This window comes from Platichthys flesus, chromosome 12 (assembly GCF_949316205.1).
Source record: "Platichthys flesus chromosome 12, fPlaFle2.1, whole genome shotgun sequence".
Taxonomy (NCBI): Eukaryota; Metazoa; Chordata; class Actinopteri; order Pleuronectiformes; family Pleuronectidae; genus Platichthys; species Platichthys flesus.
This window is the reverse complement of record NC_084956.1, coordinates 15,210,474-15,238,386: the sequence shown is the minus strand read 5'-3', so window position 1 is coordinate 15,238,386 and position 27,913 is coordinate 15,210,474. Positions and strand designations below refer to the sequence as shown.

The 27,913-nt window shown below is 41.0% G+C and overlaps 1 protein-coding gene across 1 annotated transcript; it reads right to left on the bottom strand.

The window, feature by feature from the left end:
- Positions 1–1,633: 1,633 nt before the first annotated feature.
- tasp1 (taspase, threonine aspartase, 1) lies at positions 1,634–27,802 on the bottom strand. Its single transcript, XM_062401403.1, has 14 exons — positions 27,633–27,802; positions 26,335–26,538; positions 25,814–25,881; positions 24,879–24,947; positions 24,407–24,527; positions 23,833–23,917; positions 23,679–23,758; positions 23,451–23,569; positions 20,417–20,536; positions 19,848–19,926; positions 15,280–15,390; positions 12,547–12,654; positions 11,545–11,618; positions 1,634–3,881 (listed from the first exon to the last, which is right to left on the bottom strand). The coding sequence occupies exons 2-14, from the start codon at positions 26,465–26,467 to the stop codon at positions 3,789–3,791; spliced, it is 1,260 nt and encodes a 419-aa protein (XP_062257387.1). The 5' UTR covers positions 26,468–26,538; positions 27,633–27,802; the 3' UTR covers positions 1,634–3,788.
- Between the last annotated feature and the right edge of the window lie 111 nt (positions 27,803–27,913).

The following is a 27,913-nucleotide window of genomic DNA, read 5'->3' as shown; positions in this document are numbered from 1 at the left end:
TTACATAGTGAAGTAATATACATCTTGATTCCCCATTGAAATACCTTGATTTCATGATGAGATACTAGAGTGTCACTCGCTCGAGCACAAACCTCCACCAAGGCCCACCAGTCCCCTAATGAAACCACAATTACATTTACTAGATCCAGATTTTGAGTTGGATCTACACCAGATCATAGTTGGGCCCACACTCATAGATAAAGGTCCCCTAAACAAGGGAAGTGAGAAAAAAAACCTCCTGGATCTCACACCTGCTCCAGATTCACACCAAAATCGAATGGGTTCTTTTCTGACCTATGACCGCTGCAAACTAACAGAGGCAATGAAGCAAATGCAAAGGTGAAATTCTGGACCGTTCAAGACCAGAGAGAATGAACCACTACGTTACACACACTGAAAAGCTCAACGAATAGATATACCCCGTCTTGTGTGTGTGTTTGTTGTTAGACACTGGCACAGAGTTGGCTGCAACAGGGTGGAGGGGGTTGGTGGCTTGGGGAAATGGGGGAGGGGGGGGGGGGGGCGTGAGCACGGAAGCTGCATGGCTGTGATTCACTGTGACAGCAGCGCTTGGCATGTGAGGACAGCAGGCCAGACAGGCAAGGCTGCTGCTGCTTTGATCTTTATTTGCTCCACCGTCTGTTTTGCATTTAAGAGCCTTGCTGAGCGCGAGGCATTGGATACACCTTGAATGGCTCAGGACCCCTTCCACTTTTTAAAGACCCGAGATTCTTTTTCAAAGCTCGGGGGGATCCAGGACAGAGAGCGGCGATGTTTAAAGGGGACGGTCCTGCAGCTGAATAGGGCCCAGGGTTTCCCAGCAACACAGATTAGCTCCAGAGCAGAGGGAGTAGAACAGAGGAGAGTGCTCTGTAATAACACATAATCAAGCTAATGGAGGATGGTGCGAGTGTGGGTGAAAGGTAGAATACATCTCCCTTCAGATGGAACCCTCGAGATCAAACCGGGGGTCAGGCGGGCTCAGGAGCAAAAACAAACATGGCCAGCACCTCCCCTAGCAAACCCACGGCCACGTCTTTGGACCTGTCAAATACATTTTGCACGTCAGAGATGTCAAAAGACCGTGACATGTTACACCTGAGAGCTAAACCAGCTGGATATCATCAATACCATCCCGCAAGCAGACGTGATGCACTGACAGGGAGGCATCCCTCTCTTCAAACAGTGAATATATTTATCTTCCACAACATCTCTATTGCACATTCCTCTCAAGACTCTGCAGTGGTCACGATCCAGAGACCGGCAGCTGGACTAACTCTTACTGCAGAGCTTGATATTAATAACTGCCCTCCCTCTAATCTGGAAACCTGTAAAAGTGTTTATATACGAGGAGTCAGATCAACACAACTCACAAGAAGAGAGAATTCTGGACAGGAATTGCGAAATGGTGGTTATGTAAGACACACACTTTAGAGGAGAAGAAAATCTGATGTCAAAAAACAGTAGCTCAGATAAAAACATTGTGTGTGTGAGAGCGAGAGAGAGAGAGAGAGAGCACACATTATTAATAGTCTCCAAAGTACCTAAAGAAACACAGTCCAACATTTCTCCTCTCGAGCTGAATGTTCACAAATCCTTCGTCAGAATTCTTTCTCCACTTCAGTGACTGTCCAGTGTATCATTTATTCCCAGTCTACACATCTTTGGCAGAACACAGTTCAGATTATGATCTTTATGCCGTCTGTTCAGGTTTACACTCACCACTCGCGTGTCAGCTGGAGAAATATGTCCCATGTAGTAGACTTAAGGACTAAAGATAGACCCAGAAATGTAGTAACATAGACTTTATTTACTTTTTGAGCACTGTAGACAGAGGTGCACATTTGACCATTTCAATAGCTTATACTATTTTATATTAGTTGCATTTTCAAGTAAATAATATTTGTTGAGACTGTATTTTGTTTATGGGTGAGACAGCAAACCAGAGAAACTGATTAATCCCTACAGAAGAAATCAATTTTGGCCATTTCTCCTTTCAAGTACAATTCTCAACAGCACCATTTCATGGACTTGATACATAAATTCAGTGTGACTATACAAATATAAACTGTTATCTGATATAACTGATGACTAACAGTCATGTCTGACGGTGGGGTCAAATGCTGCTACCTGAGCACTATAAATGTGCACTACATACATACATATACCCACATACATATATATATATATATACAGTGTGTGTGTGTGTATATATATATATATATATATATATATAAAAATGTACTTTACTCACACACATACAGTTTGTGTATACACACAGTATATATACTACATAAATATAGTGTATATATTCTGTACACACACACACATATATACACACACACAAATATATATATATACATATACATTATTGTATGTACACACATCTACACAAAGATGTGTATATATACTGTAAGTCTATGTATTTACACACAAACAGTATGCATACACACAGACACACACACAAACAACCACACACATATGTGCGTGTGTGTGATATATATATATATATATCCAATAGCTTCCTGCTTCTTCATCTGCCTCAGTGGCGTGCTATAGAATCCACACATGCTATACTTATACATTCACATTTTTAAAACAATCAAAGCAAAGCATTCAAAGGCTCAAAATGTTACAAAACTCATCATGACCTAAGATGCACATTATGCTACAGTATGGTGTAAAGCTGCAGGATTAATATCAATATATACCTACACGAGTAAACGGAAGCTGGTCTGTACATGTTAACATTGTAAAAATGCTGTTATCATCATTAACTGTTGCAGCTACAAATGCTCCATTCCTAATTGTTTTGAGTTGCAGGCTTTCCACAAGGTGCAATCTGACATCTTTTTTTAACTATGAAAAGTATTTTGAGAACAAAATACAACCTTGCTTTTGAAAATAGTCACATCTGCTCAGCGATACAAAATAAAACGTTCATCCACCCTGTTTTCCTAAATCCTCATAGCTTATATACAAAAGGAAGGACGATACTTTTAGTTGGAAAAGAGTAACAAAGAAAGACATGGTGCATCAAGTCTAATCCAGGTGACACTGAAGTGCCTGGGAGTAAGTTGGCATAGAGTACATGCTGGAGGCAGACAGTGGCAAACGGAAGTCACGTAAGTGCACTAAATAGAAGCTAAGCCCCCTCCATCCTTTCTAGACACCTGTTAGAACTAGAGCCCGACTGATACGTCTGTCACAGATTTCATCAGCTGATATCGGCCAACCACAGATATACTCACAGAAAGGGCGTCTGATATGCCCTAATGTGAAAATGTATTTTTACAAAACAATATGAGGAAAAATATGCTTTGGAACATTTTTAACACTTCTCATAATAACATAAAAGACGAGCATTGCTCGCTCGCTCGCTCTGTCTCTGTATCTCTATCTCCCTCTGAGCATGTTGGTGACTGGTCAAAACAACCATAAAGTTTTTTCCTCCTCTGCATAACATCTGTATCCCTTTCACTCTTTGCGCTGATGGGACAAGCGTCTGTTTTTCCAGCAAGGAACACACAATTGTCTTACTGAATGCTATACATAAAGTGTATAGCATTTGTGGTTGTGTACAGAATATGACCTTTAGTTGATATATTGATATTAGAATTGTTTGCTCCCTAAAAAATCTGTAACTGTCTTAACATCCAGTATCGGTCATGCTCTAGTTATAAACAGCTAAGGCGGTGGGGGTGAGGGGGTGTGTGCATGTGTGCGTGTGTGGGTGAAAGGGTATGTTTTGGAGTATTGCTGAAGAAGCCCAGGAGGGCGGATGTGGCTCACTCCACTACGCTCATCAGTCGGCACACACCTCCCTCGATGGCCAAGGACTGTCCAGGAACAGTCCCGGGTGGTAATCTGGATATGTGTGTCTGAAAAAGAAGCGCACACGCACACGCACACACACACAAAATGAGAAACACCTTCCTAAAAGCTTCATATACAGAGGCATGTATACACAAGGAGAAGATAATGCAAACAGGATGGTGATCTGTTTTATCAAATTGTGTGAGGAGCTAAATAAAAAAAATTGGATATGGATGATAGTGTAATATTTACTAATAAATAACTTTGTTATATGAAATCATTTACTGTATATGAAATATTCATCAGGTTTATCAGGTGCACGTCGCAGCAGCTACCAGACAAGGTGGGGTTTCAGGCTAAACATTAGAATAGCAGTAGAATAGAAACACTAGAATAATACTATTTACATCAGTGCTGTACGAGCTATGGCCAGTTGCATGCTTAACAATTCAGTGAGTCATGTTTATGCCGCAGGAGAAGTTGAATCACATTTAGACTTCCTGCTTGTGGAATCTCACGGCTCCAACATGGGGCCACAATGGGGCTCTGTTTGTTAGTGTGTTTTATAGATAACGTCAATCTAACTCAGCCTTAAGCCTGAAACATGCTTCTGCGACTGCGTCTGCGTCTTTTCACGCCGCTGTGGCGCAAGACTCGTTTTCATTCATGCTTCCCCAACCGTTGCGCGTCTTACAAAGCAATTCCGCGCCAGAACACTAGGCGGAGTAATGCTTTTTGTCAAGACGACCTTAGAGACGCTTCTTTCTTCTTCGTCGATTGTTTATTTACATAGCCACTGCGGCTCCTCGTAGCCTTTTTCTGGCGGACAAATCCGCCAGTCAGTGACAGGTTATACAAGTGATCATACTATCGGATATCTTCTGCCAAGTGCTCTTCTATTTGGTCCATATTCGTTCTTCTAAATCTTCCGTGATTTCTGCCGGTATTATGGGGGCATGAAACCGGAAATGCAGCTCCAGAAGGGATGTAGAGCAGACCAATCACAGCCTTGCGGGCTGAGTGAGCTTGCGGAGCTTTGCCGTAAATTTTAGAAAAGGGGGTCGACACCCGTCAGCACGTAAGGAGGGATACATAAGCACGTAAGGGACCCGGAAGGGCTCTTGCGCTTACGGGCCCGTGAAAACGCAGAAGCATGTTTCAGGCTTTACTCTGCTACTGTATGTATAGATGAATGTGTCAAAAAGGTTGTATAACAATCTCACTTCTTACACACAACGCTAACTTTTAGCACAAAGAACACAAAGTCTCATAAGAAACCTATGTTCAGGTTCTGATCAGGCAAGTTGTTCCTCTTAATAATCCTTTGTGGGTTTCAGTGCCCTAAAGAGTCCCACCTCCAGGACCCCACTCCAATAATCCAAGAGCAACCCCACAACCACAATGAATATCTAAAAACTCGTAAACATAAAGTGTACTCTTTGTGTTTAATGATAAATCCTGGTATTAAAACAATTGGAATCTTATTTAAATAACGTCACAGATGAGGGGGATGAGTACGAATGTCTCCAGAGACAACAAGACCTTACATAGGGACTGCTTCTGTTGCGTCTTGAGCATGTACTCCTGAAGTACCAAGATGCCATGTGAGTATTTATAGAGCGAGGGTGTAAGTGGAGAAAGGGAACACACTGCTAGTCTTTTGTGCTCAAGCAGAGACAGAGAGGAGTAAGATGAGGAGGGCGAGGGGCAAACACAGCTGTGAAGATGGGAGTGATACTTCCACTGGGGGATCAAAGGTGACTGACTCTCCCTGTGCCAATAATGGCCGTCATCCTCCTTCCTCTCTCCACTGAGGGTAACACAGACTCCAGCCTTGAGGGAAGAGTCCTTCCACTTATCCACCAGACCACTGAATTGGCCTGACATCACTCCTTCACATGCAGAATCCTTCATCTCTACTGGACCTCTTTTTTTTTTCTTGAGGAGGCCTGAGCTATGGCCCCTGGCAGCCCAAGGGCAACTGCAATGGGACGACAGCCAGACAAGGCCATGCACACATGGCAACGCTCTCGGGGGCTATTATGCCTCCAGAACCTCTTTCTGTGTTCATCCTCTCCCCTTCATCTTCTGAAGATGAGGTTAAAGAGGGGCCTTGTTTAATCTGTTTTGAGTGAAGCTCCATAGCTGGGTCATACTCGACTAATGGTGACGTCCTAAATGTTTTTCCTTTTGATGTCCGCACTAAGAGCTATGCAATGTTCTTTCAAAATTCCGACCTCACTGAATTCCCAGCTGAAAACACACCAATAGGCACAATTAGCATTGAGCTGTATGACTTCATATATTTTGCAAGAAAACTGTGCCTGTTAGTGACACCTACGTGCCCTGTACCTCACCCCTATATGAAACCTTGCACCATATGTTCAGACCTTCATTTTTTTCTTCCGCTCCGACAGAATTGACAACATGAGCGAGTAAGCAGGAAGAGTTAAGGGCTTTACTAAGCCAAACAAGGGAGTAATTACACCACCACAGGGCTAAGAGCAGTGCGTGCCTTTCACAAGCTGGGGTGCAGGTTCATAACTCCAGGTTACTGGGACACAGGAGTGACAAAGTGCTGTAGGCTCCGAAGTCACACGACCAATATCCTAATGTTTCTGTGGCACCACACACTCTGGGCAGCATCAGACCCATGATGCTGGAGCTGAGCCCATGGGTATATAAGCTAAATAGGAAATCGTTCATACAGGGTTTTTGTGCATTTTATTGGATTCAAATTAAGAAAAAGCATATTAAAACCAATTCTGCTCAATGTGATAAGTAATACAATATAATCCTTAGTTGTGTTCGTCCGAGTTAGTGAGCCAAGAGGATTATTACCATACCATTACAATCAGTCTACCTATACTTGACAGTGATTGGTTTGTTAACAGGCGTGCATCTTACGTCGTCATGACGTCAATTAAGTTATTGTATTTGTAAATGTTTGGATTAAGTAAATAAAATAGAAGTGTTTTCGTTTGTATAGAGAAAATAAATTAGCCAGTTAATTTAGTTAATTCCGTTGCCAATGTAATATCGTCATTATTATTATTATTACTAACCCATCACCAAGTTAAGTTCAAATGTGCTGTTGTGTTCTTGTCTTAAGCCCCTGCTGCTTCTTTGTCTCAACCTCCTGCAATTGGTCCAAGTCCAAACTACCAATAAAGCGTTTTCACAATTTAAAAAACCAAACCATGGTTCAGTTTGATCTGGAATAAGACCGCCTCTTTTGTTCTCAATACATTTAGATCCATGGTGCAGACCAATGGACCAAGATACCTTTCACACCTAAGTTGGGTCTCATTCACAAAGTGCTGCAGCGTTACATGCGTTACTTGCTTAATTCATCTTTGTTGTGGAACCCATGTAGACACAAGTAAGTATATAGTCAATGGAAAAAAGAGGGGAAATATAAAAAGGGAGAAATATATGATAGCAGGGCTAGATAGACAGCAAAGAAAAGAAGCCACTCAGACCTACAGTTGTCAGCTTGTTAACCCAGGGATTGAAGTGACCACATGACAGGAGTACAGCCGAGTCAAAACATAACGTGACAAACACAGTGCCATTGTATCTTCCGGAGAAAAACAACATTCTTTGGTGATATGAATGTGTTTAGGAGCTCGAGAAGCCACAGATTAACACCACAGTGTAGGCCAAAGAATAATTTTAGCTCCATGACTATGCTGCTGTTTTTCTGTTGTGGTTTTGACATTCTTCCTGTTAAAAAAAGAAAAGTCATTCGCTATTTATTCTCCACGCGAGATGGATAATAAAAACAAAATGTACCATAGTAAAAAGCATTTATCGTGTAATAGACAAAGCAGACAATAACCAGGAGTTCTGAATTGCATGCCGTTTGATTTTCTCTGGCCCCACCCGATTGGAGTGGCAAAAGCTTTGTAGTGGTAATGATGTCCAGGAGGAGGGAACCGAGTCGTGGTGGCAGTGCTGAGTATCCTACACTTCTCTTTCATCCGTCCAATCATGACAAACAATAAAACAATAGTCTAGCTGTACCAGAGGTCACAGGAAACACAGCTGGATGTTCTTATGTCCTACTCAGTGCAGCCGCAGGTGAGCGTTTGAATTAAACCAGAGGCTCTCCCTCTGCAGTGCTGCTATATTACAGTCTAATGTCAAAATAATTAGGATACAGACTAAACCTTCCCCAGAAACAGCATCCTATTCAAAAGTAAGAAAAACCTGAGAGGAGCTGACTTCAATGTCTGAAAAATGTACCTGACGTCCCACACATTTCGGACTAAGCTATAACAAGCGTCAGTGTTCTCCTGAACATATGAAACTGTCATTTATGAAACAATAAAATACATACAAAGCTGAGAATTCAAGAAATGTCCTTAAATACAGGATCCAGTCTGACCTCTGTCCAAAATACGGCTGGTGTATATCGGCCGGTCTATGTTCTTATCACAGAAAAGCAGTGGAAGATGGACTTGACTGGTTTGTTAGAAACGCCCAGTGGGATGTTGAGAGGAATTGGAAGAATGTCTGTGGAAGAGCAGCTGAGTCGGTGGATCCCTCTTCCTCTATATGCCTAACAGTCTCAGCCACTTAATGCATAGAACATTTATATATGTGCTTGAACATAGATGTATTATTCATGCAAAATAGAAGTGCAACAGAAAAAATAGTCCTAGTTTTGTTTAAGAATTATTTAAGACAACACAGTTAAGAAATTCTTATTTCATTGCTGCTTTGAGTATCCCATCTTGTTTTTGATCTTAAAAAAAAACAGATGTTTCTCCTCTGGCCTCGCCACAGTAGACGTTAGGTTCATCGTGCACAAGGTCCAACTCGGGGGCCAGCAGCGCAGCAATGGAAACCTTGTTGTGTACTCGGTCTGAAGACATGAAGGACAGAGCATCTAAGATTCTCTGGAATGCAAATGGTGAGAGGCACAGAGACGCACATGCATGCTTCGAAGCCTCTGTCCCACACCAACCAGTCACTGCTCAGTCTCTTGTGGAGCAGTGTGAAGTTTGGTGGAGCAGCTGTGTTCCTGGCTGCACTCTTCAAAATCACTGTGCTACAAGTGGCCCCCTTGGAGGAAGTGATACCCACTCCCGAGAGATCCAGAAACCACAACTGACAGATGATATTCCTGGATCAGCACCCAATGGGCACATTCATTTTATAAAGAACACTCTCCGATGAACATCTTAATGAAGTGAAGCCGGTCGACAGTTTCACCAGAATAGACTTTTAAAAAGGTGCTTACTTTGATGCTCTTCGTGTTTCCCAGACCCCACACTTGAAATTTGAAGTGATAGACTGCGAGTGCTATAGTTTGCCGTGCTGCTGCTGCCTAGTTCTTTGCACTATTTCTGTGTTTGTCTGTGTTCAAAGCAGCCTGAACCCCTGTGGCAAACAGTAGAGTGAAGAAGAAGAGTGGAATAGCACAGAATTTGAATCTCCCTCTAATGACTTCTTCTCATCTAAACTGTCTAGTTCTATTTCTCCACTATCATCCAGGTTAATATCACACAATCGTCTGCTGCATCAGTTATATCAGAGTGGTTCAAGTAATAGTCCCATTCATTTTATGGAAGGTTATTATCAGATATAATATTGTAACCAAGGTAGACTTCCCACAAGCTACAAGATTAGGAAACAATGTTATACGTCCCTGTCGAAGTTTTCATCGAAATGTCAAGGACAAATGCTAAATTACCCACAATCCTCAGGTGTAATAGCGCGACTCTGATCGGTGAGGACATGTTTACCATAACCGAGAAAATCATGCAGACTATGATCAGGTCGTTCAGCGTGGACGCCCAAGTGGTGATTGCAGTCCAATTTCAATTCTAAACACGGTTACAATTCAATACACTATATGAAAAGAAGACGAGCGCTGAAAGGGATCATTCGCAATGATTTATGGGATGCATAGTACCGTTACTTTTGAAATAATTATGTAGAATCTTGTACTTTTAGAAAAAATGTCCTCCAAATCAAATGTTTTACGGTCACAGTTCATCACGTTGCTTGTCCACCTGGTTCTAGGTTTTAAAGTCTTTTCCTAAGGATTTTCTGAAACGTTAATGCAGTACATAGATATAGTGTGTGTGTTTGTGTGTGTGTGTTTCACAGTGTAAATCATAATTGCAATTCCACACTGCAGGTTTAGAAGTTATATAACAGCAGACACAATGAAGAGAAACTGACTTCCAAGGCTTCTGTCTATACCACCAATAATATCACCTTTCACTAATGCCAGCTGAACCTTTGACTAATTATATAAAACCTTTGAAACAAAAGCAGTGTTTGGTGAATAAAAGGTACTGTACACAGTTCACGGTGCTCTGCTTTACACTGGCACAGGCGTGAAAGGAGAGCTTGCACGCTCACATTCCACCACAAAGCCCCAATACCCAGAGCACATCTGACAAATATGCAGATTGGTACTGATATCCCCAGTGGTACATGACTTTCAGTAAACTTTAGGATACTTTGGGACCAGGTAGGGGCAAAGAGGTGGGGGGGTGACGAGAGAGATAGACCAAGAGACGGAGGGAAAGAATGAGTGAGGAGAACGGGGAGGCTGGACAGAGGGCAAAGGCTTTGAAATGTGAACCAGGCTTGAACAACAGTGCCCTCTCTTCATGCAGAGTGACAGCGATACATTAGCCAAACAAATCAGTCTGAGCAGTGACTCCACTTAGAGCCAGGAGACCAGAGCATTAAGCCCTGTTGCTTAAGAAGCCACACCGACCCCGACCAATCACACAATGTCTGTTGTTAAAGGTTCTCAGAAGAATTTCTGCTTTCTGCAGGAGGATGGCAAATCCAATCCCATAATTGAAAAGCCCAAAGTTACCAGCCGACTGCATTGCAAGCACAGGTGGTGCAGGGGACAAATTCCTGCCAATGACCACAGGAGCCTTTAGTTTGGCTTGGTTGTGTCTTAGTGGGACACATCAACCTTCAGTGTTTGCAGGAAGGAAGGCAGAGATGGATTAAGTGCCTTCCAGTTCAGAATAAGGAGTGAGATCTGATGCAGATATAGTGTAAGTGCAGCAGGCACTTATCTGCTTTGATATCAATACTCCCAGCAGGTCACCAGTTGAGTTGGCTGGGGTAGGGCCTGTAGTTTAACAGGGCTTCCAAGTTACTGTTAAAGTGAGGGTTGGTAATCCTGGAAGAGCTAACAAAAGCAGGCTACACTTTGAAAATATGCAACGGAAAAATCCCATCGTCCCTCCGGTCCAAGCTACGCCCCCATTACACATGAACGTGCGCTGCCTGACAAATACTAGAAGAAAACTTTTCCTTGACTAACTTCTGACACATGTACAGCATGTCTCTTCGGTTGTCACATTTATGGCCGTGTTTATAACAGTCCTGCGAGGGCAAAACAAAGAGTTTATTTATTAATTTTTTAGATGACTTTATTTATTGATAGCTAACGGGAGACAAAGAGGATTTCAACACTATAAAAAGTCTGATCTGAAGCTTTAACTGAAAATCAACTGGGTGACAAAACTAGTGCTCAAAAGGAGAACATTCAAATTCAAACCACTGGCAATGATCAGTAAGACATGAATATTAGACTGTACATCATATGATCTCTATAATCCATAAAGACTTGTGTTAATGTTTTGTTAATGCAGTAGGGATGGTTATATTACTGTATAATCTAAATGTAATTGGAACTTCAAGCCAAAACATTTTGCTCTTCAAGCTAGTCGGGAATCTCACCTTAGCTTTGCCATCTTGGGCCGACATGTAGCCAACACACATGCTCTCTGTGGTGTGACTCCATAGGAACTCCACTGTGGAAATATACACATAAAAAGGTTCGTTACAGAGTGAAGTTCAGCGTCACGAAATCTGAAATCAATCGATTTTTCTTCTGCCAGAGGAAAAGGTTTGGCAGGTGACTCCATTTACTAAACTGCCGTAGCTTCGGAGCTCTGACTTGCAGTTGAGACCACAGAGGAAGGTAGGACTTGTGAGTTGGATTAGAAACTCAAAAGGATGTGGTTGACAGACTGTTTATCCTTACAAATCAACACAGATCCCTCTGCAAGCCACAGTAATCTGAGGTTGTCCGCAGTCTGCTGAAACAGATTCAAACAGGACCTGTGCACCACAGAATAAGTGGGACTTTTGGAACATTTAAGTACTCGAGCTGACATAATGTATACAACACATTTGAAATTAAGATGTCATCTCCTCCGACACTGGAGAGACATCTTTTAAGTCAACCCCTTGTTTCCATAAAACTGAGGGTTCGATACCTTGTACATCAGGTTTGAATTAACACAAAGGTCAAAAGATAGCTCCCACCAGCCCTTCATAAGAGCTAAACTCAAGACAGAAGTCAAATTCCATGATGGCTTTGGGAAGAGAAGGAGCATTCTCAGAAGCTCCAGGTAGAGAAACCAGATCCGCCATTACAATCAGCCAAGCTGGGCAGTGTTCAGACGGCCTCCGCTTGTCTGAAGATTAGTGGTTGATTCCATAGTGGGAGGTCTCTGTTTGAATCTGAGATGAAGGGTGTGAAACCAGAGACTGATTGTGCAAGTTAAAACGCAGACCACCCGCCAGGAAAGCCACAGCACATCCTCCCCCTCCTCCTGAATATCAGAGGAGGGATTTTTTAAATATTAACAGAATTATGCTTTGTTTTTGTGCCTACTATCAGCTGCAGCCTGGATGTTCTGAGTATGACGAGGCTAGAAACAATTAATGTCTTACCCAGTATACCCTGAATATTTTGAGATGGCTGGGTTTCAGCACATCTGCAGCACCGAAGGACAATCACTCCGCCCAATACACGGTCTTCACTGGCAAGAAAGGGGGAGCCTGGACGCACAAAGACAACAACACTCATGAGACGACTAAAAATAGCATGAATATGGTCAAAAGGACAATCAAACAAACCTCTTTGATACTTTTGATTTTAGGATAACACATGACAAGAATAGCAAAGATGATCTATGAGGAAGAAAATCCTCCCATTCAAGCTGTTTGCCTTTTTGCCCAAGTTAAACAACTGAAAGCAATTATTGTGTCCTGATGTATTTATTGTATTTAGCAGACTGTTGAATAGAAATATCAAATTCCATTTGTATGGGCATGTTTTAGGAAGAAATATGTCAATGACAGATGGTGTAAATCTGAACAGTCCACATTGTAAGCATTCTTGGAAAAACAAACTTCACCTCAGAAGAGGCGAACTTGAATGAGGTGCTCTGTGTATGAAAACACTTGGACTGTCTAACTAGTGAGGGCAGTAAAACAACAGAGGGCTCGGGTTGGAAAAGAACAAACTAAAAACAGCTACAGCGTGTTATGAAATGTCTCCTCACGAAGACAAACGCGACCAACTGATGAACATGTTTTTGCGTCTGCATGCCATTTGTTTCTTTGTTGTATTTCAAACAGATTTGGGTTACATGTTGTAAAGGTAGCGTCACTTTATAAAGCCCTTTTTTTAGTTTAGACGGGAAAACATCCACACAAAACCCTGGTATTATTTTCGACACTTCATAATAACTAACATACACACAACAAGCAGTTTATTAGGAACACCCAACATCACACTAATATTGGACAGAACCTCCATTTGCTCTCAAATGGAATGGATTCCACAAGTTGACACGAATCCTACTTAATGTTGCCAATCTCCTGTGACTCTGGAGGCCAGTGTTGTTCACTGAACTCAGCGTAATATTCCCAAATCCAGTTTGAGTCATTTGCTTTGTCACATGTTGCCTTATCATACTGAATGTAACCTTTAGAAGATGCTAAACTGGGGCCATAGATTGAAGCACATGTGAACAACAAAACTAAGACAGGCTGTGACATGCAAACCATGACTGGTTGGTATTAAGGAATGGTTCATCAGACCAGTGGTCATTACTCCCAGTCATCACCTGTTGCATTTTGGTGACTTAGCTTCTGTACTTGTCTGACAAGAGCAGTGATGCCAGTAACGCGTTACTCTAATCTGACCACTTTTTTCAGTAACGAGTAATCTAACGCGTTGCTATTTCCAAACCAGTAATCAGATTAAAGTTACTTGTCCAAGTAACTTTGCGTTACTATTTTGGTATTTGTGGTTAAACCGCTGGGCACGTGCCGCGGCTGGGGGAGCAGTGAGTGTTGGCAAAACCGGTAGTCATTTTTATGTTGAGGCGGCGGGGGTGTTGTCGGCAGCTGCTGAATGTTAGTAATAAAGTAACTTGTAATCTAATTTAGTTACTTTTAAAATCAAGTAACTTGTAAAGTAACTAAGTTACTTTAAAATCAAGTAATCTGTAAAGTAACTAAGTTACTCAAGAGTGAAACCAGACGTGGTCTTCTACTAGGTTGGACATGTGGTTTCTGAGATGCCTTATCTGAGAGGGGTTATCTGATTTACTTTCTGTCAGCTCTGCAGCTAACTATATGCTTTTTTCGGTTTTCAAAAATGCTGAGATGATATTTTAAGGGGAGCAGTAACTGAAGCTTTTGACCTGTATCTGTATGAACTTATTAATTGCACTGATGCCACTTGATTGGCTGATTGGATAAATGCATGAATAATCAAGTGTTCCTAGTAAGGGCTTAGGGCAGTGGTAAACAGTTCAATTATTGTTTACCCATAACAAAGGAAGCATATATTAATGGGATTAAACTCTTTTGGAGTACGCAGGGTGTATGTGAGAGAGTGTGTGTGAGAGTGTGTGTGTGTGTGTGTGTCTTGCAGTAGCCTACTGATGGTGTTTTCATTAAAATAAATTCCATTTAGAGAACCTGACTCAAATGTGTCTTGGAAGCGGAGTGAGAGGCCTCCACATCACAGACGCTGTCATCATTGCTTCTGCTACAGCAGAATTTATGGAGCTTTGTTTAACTTAATGTGCACCTTGAAAGGAAACAACAGAAGAATTAACTTCAAATTGACTTCATTCAGCCTGTCCACATGTCTTGGTGCTACAGATGTCCATGACAAAGCCAGACTGGGACTGACTTCTAAAGGAGGCCAGGAGAAGGCAGAAAAACCACCACATGTTTCCACATGTTTCTTCCTCCGCTGTCTTCTCTGAGCGATCCCAGTGTCCATTCACTGGCACAGCAAATATAGTTAACTAGACTTTCTAAAACTGACCACTTCTGAGAAAAAAAAAATGACATCTTCACATGAACTTTCAGCAAAACAAATATGTCTTCCAAAATGATCTGCGGCTGTCAGCTCTGATGTGAGGAACATTTTTTGAAGTTGCTGTTTAAACAGTGAAGAAAATCCATAAATCAAAGGCCGTCTCATCTGATTCTATTATTTCCAATGTTTTCCAGTTGTTAGCTCATTCCTCATGTTTTCCACCATCTGCTTGTCTAGTTTTTACTCTCCCTGTGCGTAAAAGTTCGTGCAAACACGTTCTTGACTGAAACATTCATGTGTGTTAGCAGTAGTATGAGTGAGGCTCCATGCAGGTGACTCACTGATGAACTTGTTTTGCATAGCATCCAGCAGTGCTTGGTGGGCATCCTCAGACTGCATGGCAGTGGAGCATTCCCGTGCCAGCATGGTGCGAATCAGATGCTCTCCGCAACCTGGCCAAAGACACACACACACAGCTGACCCTGTAACATTAACTTTGCAAAGTGACAAGATAAAGGTTGTTAGCGTGCATCTCTCAATCAAAACTGCCCCAGGTCTCCAGGGATTTACTTTGATAGAGTTGTAACACATGTACAAACCATTTAAGATCAAGAATATGAAGCACAATTAAAGAAAACTCACATCTTGATGTTTAAAAACAATTGTAAAGGGATCAGTGTTAACAAGCACCTCCAGATAATCATTTGTAGTTGATCTTATTAATAGAATCCATGTTATTAAGTTACATAGTTAAAAATAATGAAAATTAATGGGTTAGATTTTTCAGCTCATAAGAAACATTTTGTGCAGACATTTTTCACTTATTCTTTTCGGTGTAATTGAGATTTAATATTTCATTTAAAGTTGACAGGCCCCTGAAGGCCGCCAAGTACAGCTGCTTTGCTCAAGGGCACACTGACAGTAATTGCTGAAGGAGGGTTTGAGTTTCTCTGCCCAGATTCCCAGCTGGTCTGGGAATTTGAAACAGCGACCATCCAGTATTAATTCCACTTCTGTACACTCTCACTGGCTCACAGCAGAGAGTGCATGCATACCTGCAACATGTATCACCATGACACATTTATGAATCGATTCTATGTTAATAGCCTTTAGTTGTACACCTTACCATAATGTTTATTTTATAAAAACTGGATCTTCTCTCCTATGCTTTAATAGGAAAACACACATATTGATATTTAATCAGATGTGTGGGACAAAGTAACAAGAATTAACTGTTTTCACACTGACAGTATGGAGTTAAGACCTGAAACAGTGGTATCCTACAAGTGACAGCAATCAAAATGAAACGCAAATATTTTTAACTGAATCTTTTCTGCAGCACACAAAAACAAAACTGCAACATACAAGTTGTTTATGTGTGATCATTATGTCCATGCAAAAAACATAATTCTCCAATTTCATTCAAATGCACTCAGAGAAGTACCAGAACACAAGTGCAAGGAGTGGAGAGAGGCATTTTGTCAAAGCAGACCAGGAACCATAAAAACCTGGGCAGCTTTAAAAAATGTCTCACCTTGCCCCCTAAACCACTTTTAAGTCAAAACAAAGCAGGTGTGCCTTTTTTGGATCTTAGATAACAAGCCGCATATTTTTCCTCAAGGACTACATTTAAAACCAGTGTTGCTAAGGACAAGAGAGGTATGAATGTATGCTGAACCTTTGCAATTTGATCGTTCTGACATGTCAACTCAGTCCGAACTTAAGAAATCTTGAGGTGAAAACAAATCACATCTGGCACAAGTTCCTGTGAAAGCCCATAAAGACTTAAGAATATAGCCTTGTTGTTTCTGTAAACAAAAACGAAGGCCCCATAAAATATCAGGTAACTACAACAAAACGGAACGCAGGTCGGTAACTGTGGAGACCAGATGCCTGGAACAATTTTAAGTTCTTTTTTTAATGAGCGCTGAATGTCGGATTGGTCAGGTACTGTGCCATTCTGTGCTGCGTTTGCCATAACATAATCTGCCTCCGGGGAACTGGACATTACGGCAGCATGAACACATTACAGCACAACGCCAAGACTGAAGCAGCAACTCAACGGTGGAGAAATGTAACAACACAACGGAGATATGATATGTGACAGCCAAAAACACCAAGAGAATGTACAAGAGCTGTTCTCTCATGGCCCCCACAGCAAAGAAAAGGCCAAATGAAGCAGTCAACACGTATAAGACAAAGATCCACATGAATCGCATATGACAGAAGAGACGAGAATGAGCGGTGAAGAAAGAAAGAGGGACATATAGGGTGAGGATCCTACTGCTCATGTCACAATGAAAATGTATGTTTTTCTGCTTCTTTTGATGGGGATGGCTTTCATGTTAGGAAATTAAAAACAGGTGTTGTACTGGAACACACATTATGCTTCCTATAAGGAAAGCAACATCAAAGGTAAAGCCGGTGTAAGTACAAACAGGGCGAACACATACACTTCACCGACTGGAGTAACTGAAGAACATGTTGTTCTTGTACTGCCTGTTTAATGAAATGAATACACAATAGATCAAATGGGAGCAGGACAGACTACTTATCACCTTTAAGCTCTGGACTATACCATTAATACCAAACTGGAATCTTGTGTGGTCATAGATATAAATATACAGAATTAAAAAACACTTTTTACTTCTGAGGCTGTGTCAAACAAAGCAGCTACAGCAAAGTGATGGAGACCATCTGGATGTAAAGAATATTTAAAAGTGATTTGTGAATCTTTGTTTCAATGAAATGTGCCACAGAAAAGAAATATATTGAGGCTAATACTGGTCGTTCTAACTACCAAATACTGCACTGGTCACAAGCTACAACTCGTGAGATGTCTAGAAATTGGGTCTGAACATCTTCCAGGATTTGCTTTTAACATATGAAGCTAACTAGGAAGGAGAGTTTCTGGGTCAGACACGTTCACGACAAGATAATGTTCACGTGAGGGAAGGCAGCTGCGTTGAGAATGCAGGCTGAGGATGATATATACATTCTGCAGCAGAAATCATGTGTTTTTGTTCGACGTCTTCATCTGCGTCTACCACATGGAGATATCTTGCGTGCATTGCATGTTGAAAACGTCATCAGCAGGCCCACTTGCTCACATTGAATGTGTCAAAAATGTTCCTGCTGTATTCTCACGTGGGCTCACTCTGATATTTTTCGGACATTTCAAACCACTCGGCTATCGCATTCTTACTTAGAGCTACTCTGGGATTCTTTCAGGAAAATGCCTTGATGTCAATGAATATCTTATCGTGCCTTACACTGCAATATTCTGACTTTGTTACTGGACCAAATCAAACTTCAGCCTGTCTGATCAAATCAGCTCATCTACACTGAGATGCATTAGGCTTCGGATCCACTTCAAAAGGTTTTTAATTTCCCCCAGAAGCTACGTCGCAGATGTCCTCACATCTGAAGGACGTGGGCTGAAATACTATAGCCTCTCTACCTCACTTACAAAACAATGCAGCTCACAACCAGCGATGTCGCTCTCAGCTGAAGGAGACATGCACTTTCATTTTTGGAAACACTAGGGCAAAGTTGTTTGCATTGCACAAATATGTTCCAAAAGAGAACGCAACCTGAGACTAAGGATTGTAAAAAGGTCAGTTTGTCCATATCACTCAGAGGCATAATTTCACAATTATCCCTTAGTGCTTTCTAGTAGTATTTATTTAAGTTTCATTGAAAACATTTTTTTACTTCCAAAGATGGTAGTTAAACTCAGTTATGTCTTACTAGAGGTTTTGAGAATTTAAGTGTGACATCCGATTACGATGACTGAAATTCAATGGATGAAACAAAAAACGCTTTTTTTCCTTTCAAGGGAAAACAATCTCTGGATAGCACAAAGACCATGACCCTTCCCGGTTGAATATTTGGACATCAAACACCATCCACAATGAGCTCTTATTTCCTCATTCAACCTTAAACCTTGATGACCGCTCCCAATCACAATGGAAACGCAGCCAGATTGCCAGTTGGAGTAGTTCCTGTCGACCTCTGCATGAGGACAAACAATAGCGGCCACCTACTTCCTACCACTCCTCCTCCTGACACTGCAGACACAGCAGAAAGAAAGAAAGGGAGGACAAGCCGGCTGTGACAGGTGAAAGCTATAAATCACCACCATGGCACAATATGTGTGGAGTGGGAAGTGGTGGTGGGAGGGGCTGAAACAAGAGGCACGGCTGATGATCTGAGATATTTACAAACTATATTTATGTCATACACAGTTAGATATAACAGTTGTTACAGAAATCAGTAAAGAAATGTATGTTGAGTGTAGAGCGAGGTTGATTGAGAGAACTCCATGATTCAACTCAAATTTAGAAGCTTAGTGAAAACTGTCTTTTTAAGTTATAAATTGATTTTCAGCCACAAGCTTTATTGTAGGATATCTTAAAACATAAGGAATACAACCTTTTTTTAGACTGATGATGGCCTGACGATAAGAGGGTAATAGTTCAGATTTTTAACCATAAACATTAAGCACATATTGTGAGCCGATGTGAATTTGGTGACTCAGAGGGGAAGATTTAGCACGACTTACTAATCCCAGCAAAATGATGCTGTGAAACTCGATGACTGCACTTAAAGAACAGAATATACCATCTTTCTCCTGCACTCCGGGCAGTTCTCCTTCAGTCATATTCACAGCAGGTGTCCCATGTCAAATGTCATTGCAAATCCATAGAGGTTTGCAATGCACCTGGCATGCAGCTGATGAACAAAGAAGCAGCAAACAATGACTCAATCATCTGAGGAAATGACTGATGAGGCTTTCAGAAGCTTGACTCACTAAGGCTAAATCTGGCTTTCACATCAAATATTAGTATTTGTATGTATATTATATATTAGTATAATAGTATGTTGTAGAGAGCGCGTGGTGGCATACCTGAGGTACTCACTGCCGTGGAGTAAGGGTTCATATTACAGGCATTTTCAGCCCAGCAGCCACATCCATAGTGGGCAGCCTGAGGAAAAATAAGGAGATAAAAATAAGGAGATAGAGGATGTTTCAGATGAAATAGTTATACAGTTGTTGTAATTGTATCTTAAATAATAATTTGGAGTATGGTACAATCATATCTGATTAAGAAAAACCAAAAAGCTTTGCTAAGACCTAGGGATGTTCCAGAGGACATTCCAACACTAGAACCCCAAGCCATTCTAGCTACTCTATTGCTCTGAGCCACAGGTTTTTGAACATTAAAAAGGGATTAAATCCTCTGGTTCTTTCTTTCTTTTCAGCCCCAATTGTTAAGTGTTTTCTTTGTTGTTGTTGAGCTGTTTTTATTTCAACCTCATAACTCCCTACAACTGCTTCAGAGTCAAAGACTTCCATCAGAGAAATGAAGGGGGTCTGAACGGGATCGCACATTTGAGCTGTGCTTGGGACACCCATCATTAAGTTGTGGATAAAAAAGATGTACAGAGAAAAAAAGAAGAAGAGAGTCCGACTACCTGGCCGACCCTGCCAGGGTGTTTCATCGCCAGGCCTCCACTGGACACTGCTGCAGCTACATTGCCTTCCAGGTCCACCACAACAGCTCCCACAGTGTCGAGACACCCAGAACCATTCTCCTACATCACATGGAGTAGAGGAGTCACACCAACAGAAAAACACAAATATATATTTAGAATATATACAAATATAAGCGCGTTTTCAAATGAAACCTATTCTCGAGTGAGAATTTAGGCAAAAAATAAGATGATAATTCCAAACATTCGCATGACTTGACTGAGGAGATTCCAAAAATTCCCAAAGGTATGTATGCAATGAATTCATAAAGCGTGCTAACATATTTCATGAAAAAAGTGCTTTTGTGATTTCAATCGGCTTCTTCCCTGATTGAGGTTTGTTTTAATAAGTGGCCTGTAACCATCTGTTAATCAGAGAACATGATAAATTCATTCCTGCAGCATAAATATGCAAAATGGCATTATGATAGATGATCAGAACTCCACTCCTACCAGAAACTGAACTTTATAGAACCCTGAAATAAAAAGGCAGAGTGAAAAAAAGGAAATAGCTTTTCTCATCTGTCTTATGTTCTCCTAAATCAGCGCTGTCTCCAGCAGTTTGAGGCCAAAATAACCAGAGCCAACAAGTTTCAAATCCGACTAAGACCATCATGTCACTGCTTATCAGTGTCCTTAAATGGAAAAACCACAATAGATAATGTCTGCAAAACTTAGAGGAAATCTTTTGAATTATAATTATATCCTCTAGGTTTTCTTAAACAAATGTGGAACGATCGTGAGACAGGTGCCTTTTGCAGCACTGGAAAAAAAGATTAAAGAAAAGGCATCAGAACAACAATGTATGAAAATCGAACCATTTCTGCAATGAGGTTTATTTTCAACCTAAATGTCTTCAATGGCCATTTGTGATACAAAAATTGATGACGTTTGTTATGTTTTAGGTTTTTGTGTCTGTCAGTTAGCATGTTTATGCAAAAACTACGAGACAAAGTCCATGAAACCTGGTTGAAGGATGCGGTATGGGTCCGGAGAGAACCCATTACATTTTGGTGCGGATCCAATTAAATCTGCAACTCCAGTAATTATGTTCCAGTAATTCATCAATTCTATGGGGGTAGTGGGGGAACGTCGTTTTAACGCACGACAAAGTGACAGGTACACAAAACCTGAAAGACAAGTTCTCGCCTGAGAGAGTGGAGAGTGCCACTTGTTGGTCTGTGCACAAATGCTGCTGAAACTATGAGGTCTACTTGCGTGGACGTTCAAAACGTAATGGCTGATAAGGCAGCCGAGCACGCAGTGAACAGCACAACCCCGAGCTATACGATGCAGAACAGTCTAGTTTCTTTTTAATTGACTTAATATGCAAATGTCAGAGTAAAAATGATGCCAAGGTCCTGCAACATATACAAGTCTGAACATGACATGCATGTGAACCGTCAAAGTCTGAATATCAGTTATGTTCAAGTCCTTGGTAGATTGACTGCATGAATAGCCACATTTTAATGATTATCAATGAAAGGGTCAAGCAGTAAACATGTAGGAGACAGATGAGAACAGAGGGCGAGTCAAACCTTCAACTCTCGTGACGTAAACTCGCAGAAATCCATCATTTATCACTCGAACATGCGTGAGTCAACAAACAGTCCGTGTACTTGTTTCTTTTGATGGATGAACGGTTAATACTAGTGAGGACTGATGTGACTCAACTAAATAAATAATAATGCTGATGAGAGCCAGCACCACTTAAGCATTACAGGCTGTGACCGTTTACACGTTTTACTCCATTTAACACATCTCACATCTGAACCAAGATAAACTCTCCCACCCTCCTCTGGGCTGCTGCCACTGCCGGTGACCGTGGAGCAGAGTGCGAGTCGGCTCTCGGCTGCTTTCAGCTCGGCTCAGCGTCAGGCCTCTCGCTCTCCAGCTGTGCTGCTCAGGGCACTGAAACTTTGCCCTTCCTCTTGTCAACACTTTAATCATTTCTTGGAACCAAACTGGTAAAGCCCTTTTCTTTGATGACCCTGTGAGAATGTGAGATCATAAACTGTCAGAACGTATCTTGACTTCTTGCTCATGGAAGACGATCTAGTTCTTTTCTTGTATTCTACTTGATGTTGCATGCCTTGTTTTAAATTCAGCTTGATCACTTATATAAATTTCCTCCTGGAGAAGAAACAGATCTTTTTTAGATCGGCCAAGTAGACTGGAAGCTTGATAAAACTGATGAGCACGTCAATTTCAGCACCGATAATAGACTGATGCAGCCACAGGCTCATGTGCCTCTTGTGCTTAGTATTTGTACTGTTTACCCTTCTTAGTGTTAAAGGAATAAAATATACGATAAGTAAAAAATAATATACAGTACCAGTCAAATGTTTGGACACACCTTCTCATTCAATGTTTTTTCTTTATTTTTATTTCTTTCTACATTGCAGACTGATATTGAAGACATCCAAACTATGAAGATACAACATATGGAATAATGTGGTTTTATATTTTAGATTCTTCAAAGTAGCCACCTTTTGCTTAGGTGATAGCTTTGAACACTCTTGGCCTTCTTTCAATCAGCGTCATGAGGCATTCAATCATGAGGGTTCAAACCCAGAACAACAAGAAACAAGACAGTACAATTTCATCAAAAAAGAAAAACTACAAAGTGCTATAAGTAAGTGCCATTTAAGTGCTAGTTAGTTTAAAAATGTTATTCAAGGTATAGAGGTGTGCTTTAGTTTGCGGCGGAGGATGTGTAAGCTTTCTCCAGTCCGGATGTTTATGGGGAGCTCATTTCACCATTTAGGAGCCAGAACAGCAAACAGAGTGTTTAGAGTGATTTGATCAACATATCACTTTATGCTGATGCCTCCAGTCACATGTTCAGATCTCAACCAGTTGCAGCTCATTTACAACAAAGCCTGATTTTCACTGCGAGAAACATGACTATAGAATCCGCAGGAAGGGGTGGGTCCACTCGGACTGATGCAAGTTTAAAATAGGATTTCTTACTCACCACAGAACTCGTGTTTTCACTTGATTGTCTTCGTTTCTTTTTCTGATTCTCTCCTGTGTCCATTTTCTCTGCCAGCTCCATCTTCCGCTTGTTCCTCTTGTACGCAGACAGACTGAACTCTGTGTGAAGTTAAAGTTTATTTTTAAGCTCAGAGTTCTGCTTCAGTTTCACAGTTAATGCAGTGCTTTTAGATGAAGAGCAATTGTGAAGCACTGCAACAGTACTCACTGGTGGCCATTTTCTCTGAGGGCCATGGTGGTATTCCATGGCTGACGGCCCAGTCGTGTGCGCCTCGCCCCACTAAAAAGCTGGGAGGAGGAAAAAATTAACAAGCCAGAATAGTGGCTTTAATACGCCATTAATTAATACTCATGATAATCACCAGGGTGGTATTCTGCCGGCTGAGAGTTTCCCTTTCTGTGCTTCAGTCATTAGACGGTTTGCAACCAGGACTGGGTTCTTAATACCTGAAGGAAAAGACAGAAGTATCACGGAAGGTGGTACTTGATTCCACAGATATGCAGGTAAAGAAATCAAGATATACTATCATGATTACATTTAGCAAAAACAGAAATACTAACATATTATTATAGTTCACTTAAAGTAGGAAACTTGGAGTCACCAGCTTTGTCCCTGTGTTTTATTACATTACATATCACAAAGTTATATACTTCAGGTTAACTGAATATGATTTATTTCTATGAGGATTTAGTTTGTATTGCCTGGGCGCGCAGTGTTGCACATTTTTTCCTCATAATGCCAGTTACACAAGCACACCTGAATGCTACGTTGCTATTCAAATATAAATGATGTGTGTGATGTGTACATATTAACAGTAATATATGTACACCCATTGTTCAGATTCATAAAGTCAGTACTCTCGATCCAATCTCATATGATGCTTGGCTTGTTATTATTACTTCCATGTGACTTAACTTCACTTCACTGTCACTCACCACTAATAGCACCAACAGCTCCATAATGTAGCGACTTCCCATCCATGATACTTGCATCACATTCAATTTCCCCTGACAAGTTCAGGTTGGAGCCCATGCCCGCGTTTGTAAAAGGAGAATCCTAATATAAAAACACACAGAATCTCAATTTAAAAACTGTCATTGATAATAGAAGAATAGAAGGAAAGGCATTCATTATTTTCATGTAGTTTAACAAAGACAATTTTTTTTGGTCCTGAATGACGTTTTTAATACAGAGTCGGTGCAGACATCGAAACAACAACACAACACATGGTTATTGTATTATTATTAGAATATTATTTCCATTTCAACCCTACCCTGAGAAATTGTGGAATCCTGAAATTGTGCATATGGTCTATTCTAGGCCTACAATAATGGTTTAACATGGTGGACAGGTATTGTTAATCAATTGATTATTCTTATAATTCAGCCTGGATCACAATCAGCTCACCTCAAGTTCAACCAGCGCTGCAGCCACTGCTTCCACTGCAAGAGCCCCGGCTTTGAGCTGGTCCACAGCCTGTAAGGGACAGACAGAGACACAACAGCTGTGATTTGTACAACACTTCATTTCATACCTTCTTCAAAGTCAGATAAGTAACACTAGGATGTGATATGGTGAGAAATAAATAATTTAACTTTTTCCTTAGCACTTGTTTTAATATACCCCCCAAATAAGCACACCACAGTGAATATACTGGAATAGCTATATATTCTGCCACCAACTGACATAACAAATAATTTGGATTTAAGCCTCAATAAATGTTTAAGCTGGTAAATTAAACTATTGTTAAGTGCAGGTGATGACAACACCAAGAGGTTGTTTTGCAGCTGTAAGGAGCTGGAAACAATGGAGGGAACAATGAATGAAAGTGAATATGAGAAGTTCTAGAGAAGAACCTGTCCGAGTGCCAAAGAACAAAAACTCCCTTTTCCAAGTCCAAATGATCTTCACAGACCCAAATGAAAACTGGAATTAAATCAAAACTCCAACATGAATTAAGTTTTCTTCCATATTTACCTCATAAAGGAAAATACTCCTGTTAGATACATGGGTCTCAGCAGAATTATTTAGGATTGAGATGTTATTATTACCAGCACGTCTTGAAGATTTTAAAGAAAATTTCCATTTCAATATAATGGTAAAGCAACAATATTAAATTATTCAAGGAAAGCTCTGAAATGCTACTTTAATTTGTGACTTGTGTCATTGTTCACAGATCAATTGCTGTGAAATTATTACAATGAAGAGACAAAATATCATCACTGAATCAATACATCCCATTGAGAGTGAGACACATTTTGTGCAGAAGCAAAACAAGGTTGTGTTCCTTGCTTGAAGACAGACACACATTACGATGGTAACGTCCTATAAATTGAACTTACTCGCTGGCATGCTCTTTTGCACACATGCTTGTACTCCTTGGCCTTGGATTCAGAGTGGTATCCTGCTCCTGAAATCATATGGGGGGGGGGGAAGAGAGAGAATAACAATTCATTAAAGGGATGCACTATTTCCAATCAGACATACCGTACGACAATAAAGTATGCTTACTTTTTACCAAATGATGCTGAGAATATCTCTTAATTTCTCCTATCAAGGAGGTTACATTTAATGTGTTTGCCTCTATGAAACTTGGCGGAAGTATGAAGTAGAGATCAGGGAAGAATCCATTAGAATTTTGCCCAGATCCAGATCAGGGGTCAGATACAGGAATTTCTTTCACTTTAACATTTAGAGACCAGGTGTTTTTCAAGATTTACCCAGAGAATAATTGATGGAAAAAGTCGGGCACATTTGTGGAACTGATATATGAGTGTGTGATATTGGGTGCAGTTTAAAGGGTTGTTAGGCCTTGACGGAGGCTGCCATTCTAATTCTACTAGTGAACAGTGTGCACACTTACCTGCATGCACTAAAACAAATCCACCAACACCTTTTGGCTTTGGATCCTTGCTCGGTTCCTGCTTCTTGGACAGTGCCTTGGCCAGAGGAGAGGAGGGTGGCTGCTCTTCAGCACAATTCAATAGACTTTCCATAACCCCTGCATAACTCGCAAGCCTATCATGGCCTATCAGACAGTGGAGTCAGCGGCATTTCCATGGCACACCTGTGACAGAAGAGAGAACAGAGACAACAATTCTCAGCGATTATATAGGACATGATCATTTAACATCCACGGTGTTGAGTTCACTTAACACCAGCATACTGTCGATGCAAACTTCCTGTCAGATTCAGATTGAATCCGACATGAGACAGGCAGGGACCCAAAGCAAACTTTAGGTATTGTTGGTTTTTATTCATTTAGATACTATTTGTTTTCAAGTATTGATTTTTAAGGCTCAGGAGTCAATACGTAAAATAATGCCACCACACAATGAGGCATGCATTTGAATTAATCTGCACAAATATTGATTTTGTATTGACACTAGCATTGCTGGTTTATTTATTGGGCTATATATGTTATGTTAATTAACTGACCCCCATACTATGTTCTGCATGTGAAGTTTGTATCGACTAATTTTGACAATAGTTATGTAGAGGGTTCAAACTACGCCCCTCTATGTTTTCAGCTTCCCCATGCACTGCGTTTATTTTTGTGGTTTCGTGCTAAATTATTCTGATCCACTCCAAAAAAAACTAAACCCAATAAGTACTGCTTTAGGAAAAATAAAACTGAAGGTTTTGGAACACACCTGAACCTCATTCGAAATGTGTGGATAGACCTTTAACTTGCGGTTTGTGCAGGATCACCTGAAATGCTCTGAGCACTTGAAGTGATCTGCACTGGAGAGTGAGTGACGATGAAACGCAGCATCTCTCCTACAGAACCCAAAGGGATACCTGCCATAGTTACAGACCTCGTTAACAACATTTCATTTAGGTGAAGTACTAACTAACAAGAGCAAAAACTATACATCTAAGTCTAACTCGTAGCTAGTGTCACAAATCTATAGTCCTGATGCACAACTCTAAAATACAAAGCTTGTCCCGAACATTAAAAACTCACTCATCCCGTCAACTGTCCACACAATACCTTGTAATGTAGCGCTACACGTGTCATTTTAAACTGTATTCACCAAACCCCATTTTAAGTTTAATGGATAGATAATAGCAGCACAATAAAGACGACTTCAAGTCAAGCTAGCAGTCGTTAGCATGCTAGCTAACATCTCGCTAACCATCCAAAGGAGCTGCTCTTACAGTTTCCCCTCGTCTCCTCTCTGTGACACAGCTTCCTGCTGAGCGAGACGTGCCCTCACGTGTGTCTGAAACACACACGAGGCTGCCGGACGCACAAATGTTCTCCTTGACAAACTTTGCAGTCACACAATCTCACTGCTCGGCGCTATCCGGAGCTGCTAGCTGCAGCGAAGCGAAAGTACTTCCTGGTTCAGATACACGTTGCTAAGGAAGTGCGCTCGGTGCAAACACTGGTCCACGTGGGTGAGGCTGCACGAAATAAAACAGAGGGAAATAAAGCA

Bases quoted from the DNA above. Each gene is read 5' to 3' on its own strand.
- tasp1 (XM_062401403.1), bottom strand. From the start codon at position 26,467: ATGGAAAGTCTATTGAATTGTGCTGAAGAGCAGCCACCCTCCTCTCCT. The intron at 12,655-15,279 runs GTGAGTCACCTG...TTGTGCGTCCAG, and splicing joins TATGCAAAACAAGTTCATCA to GCTCCCCCTTTCTTGCCAGT. The intron at 3,882-11,544 runs GTGAGATTCCCG...CTTCTTTTTCAG, and splicing joins CCCAAGATGGCAAAGCTAAG to ACACACATATCCAGATTACC.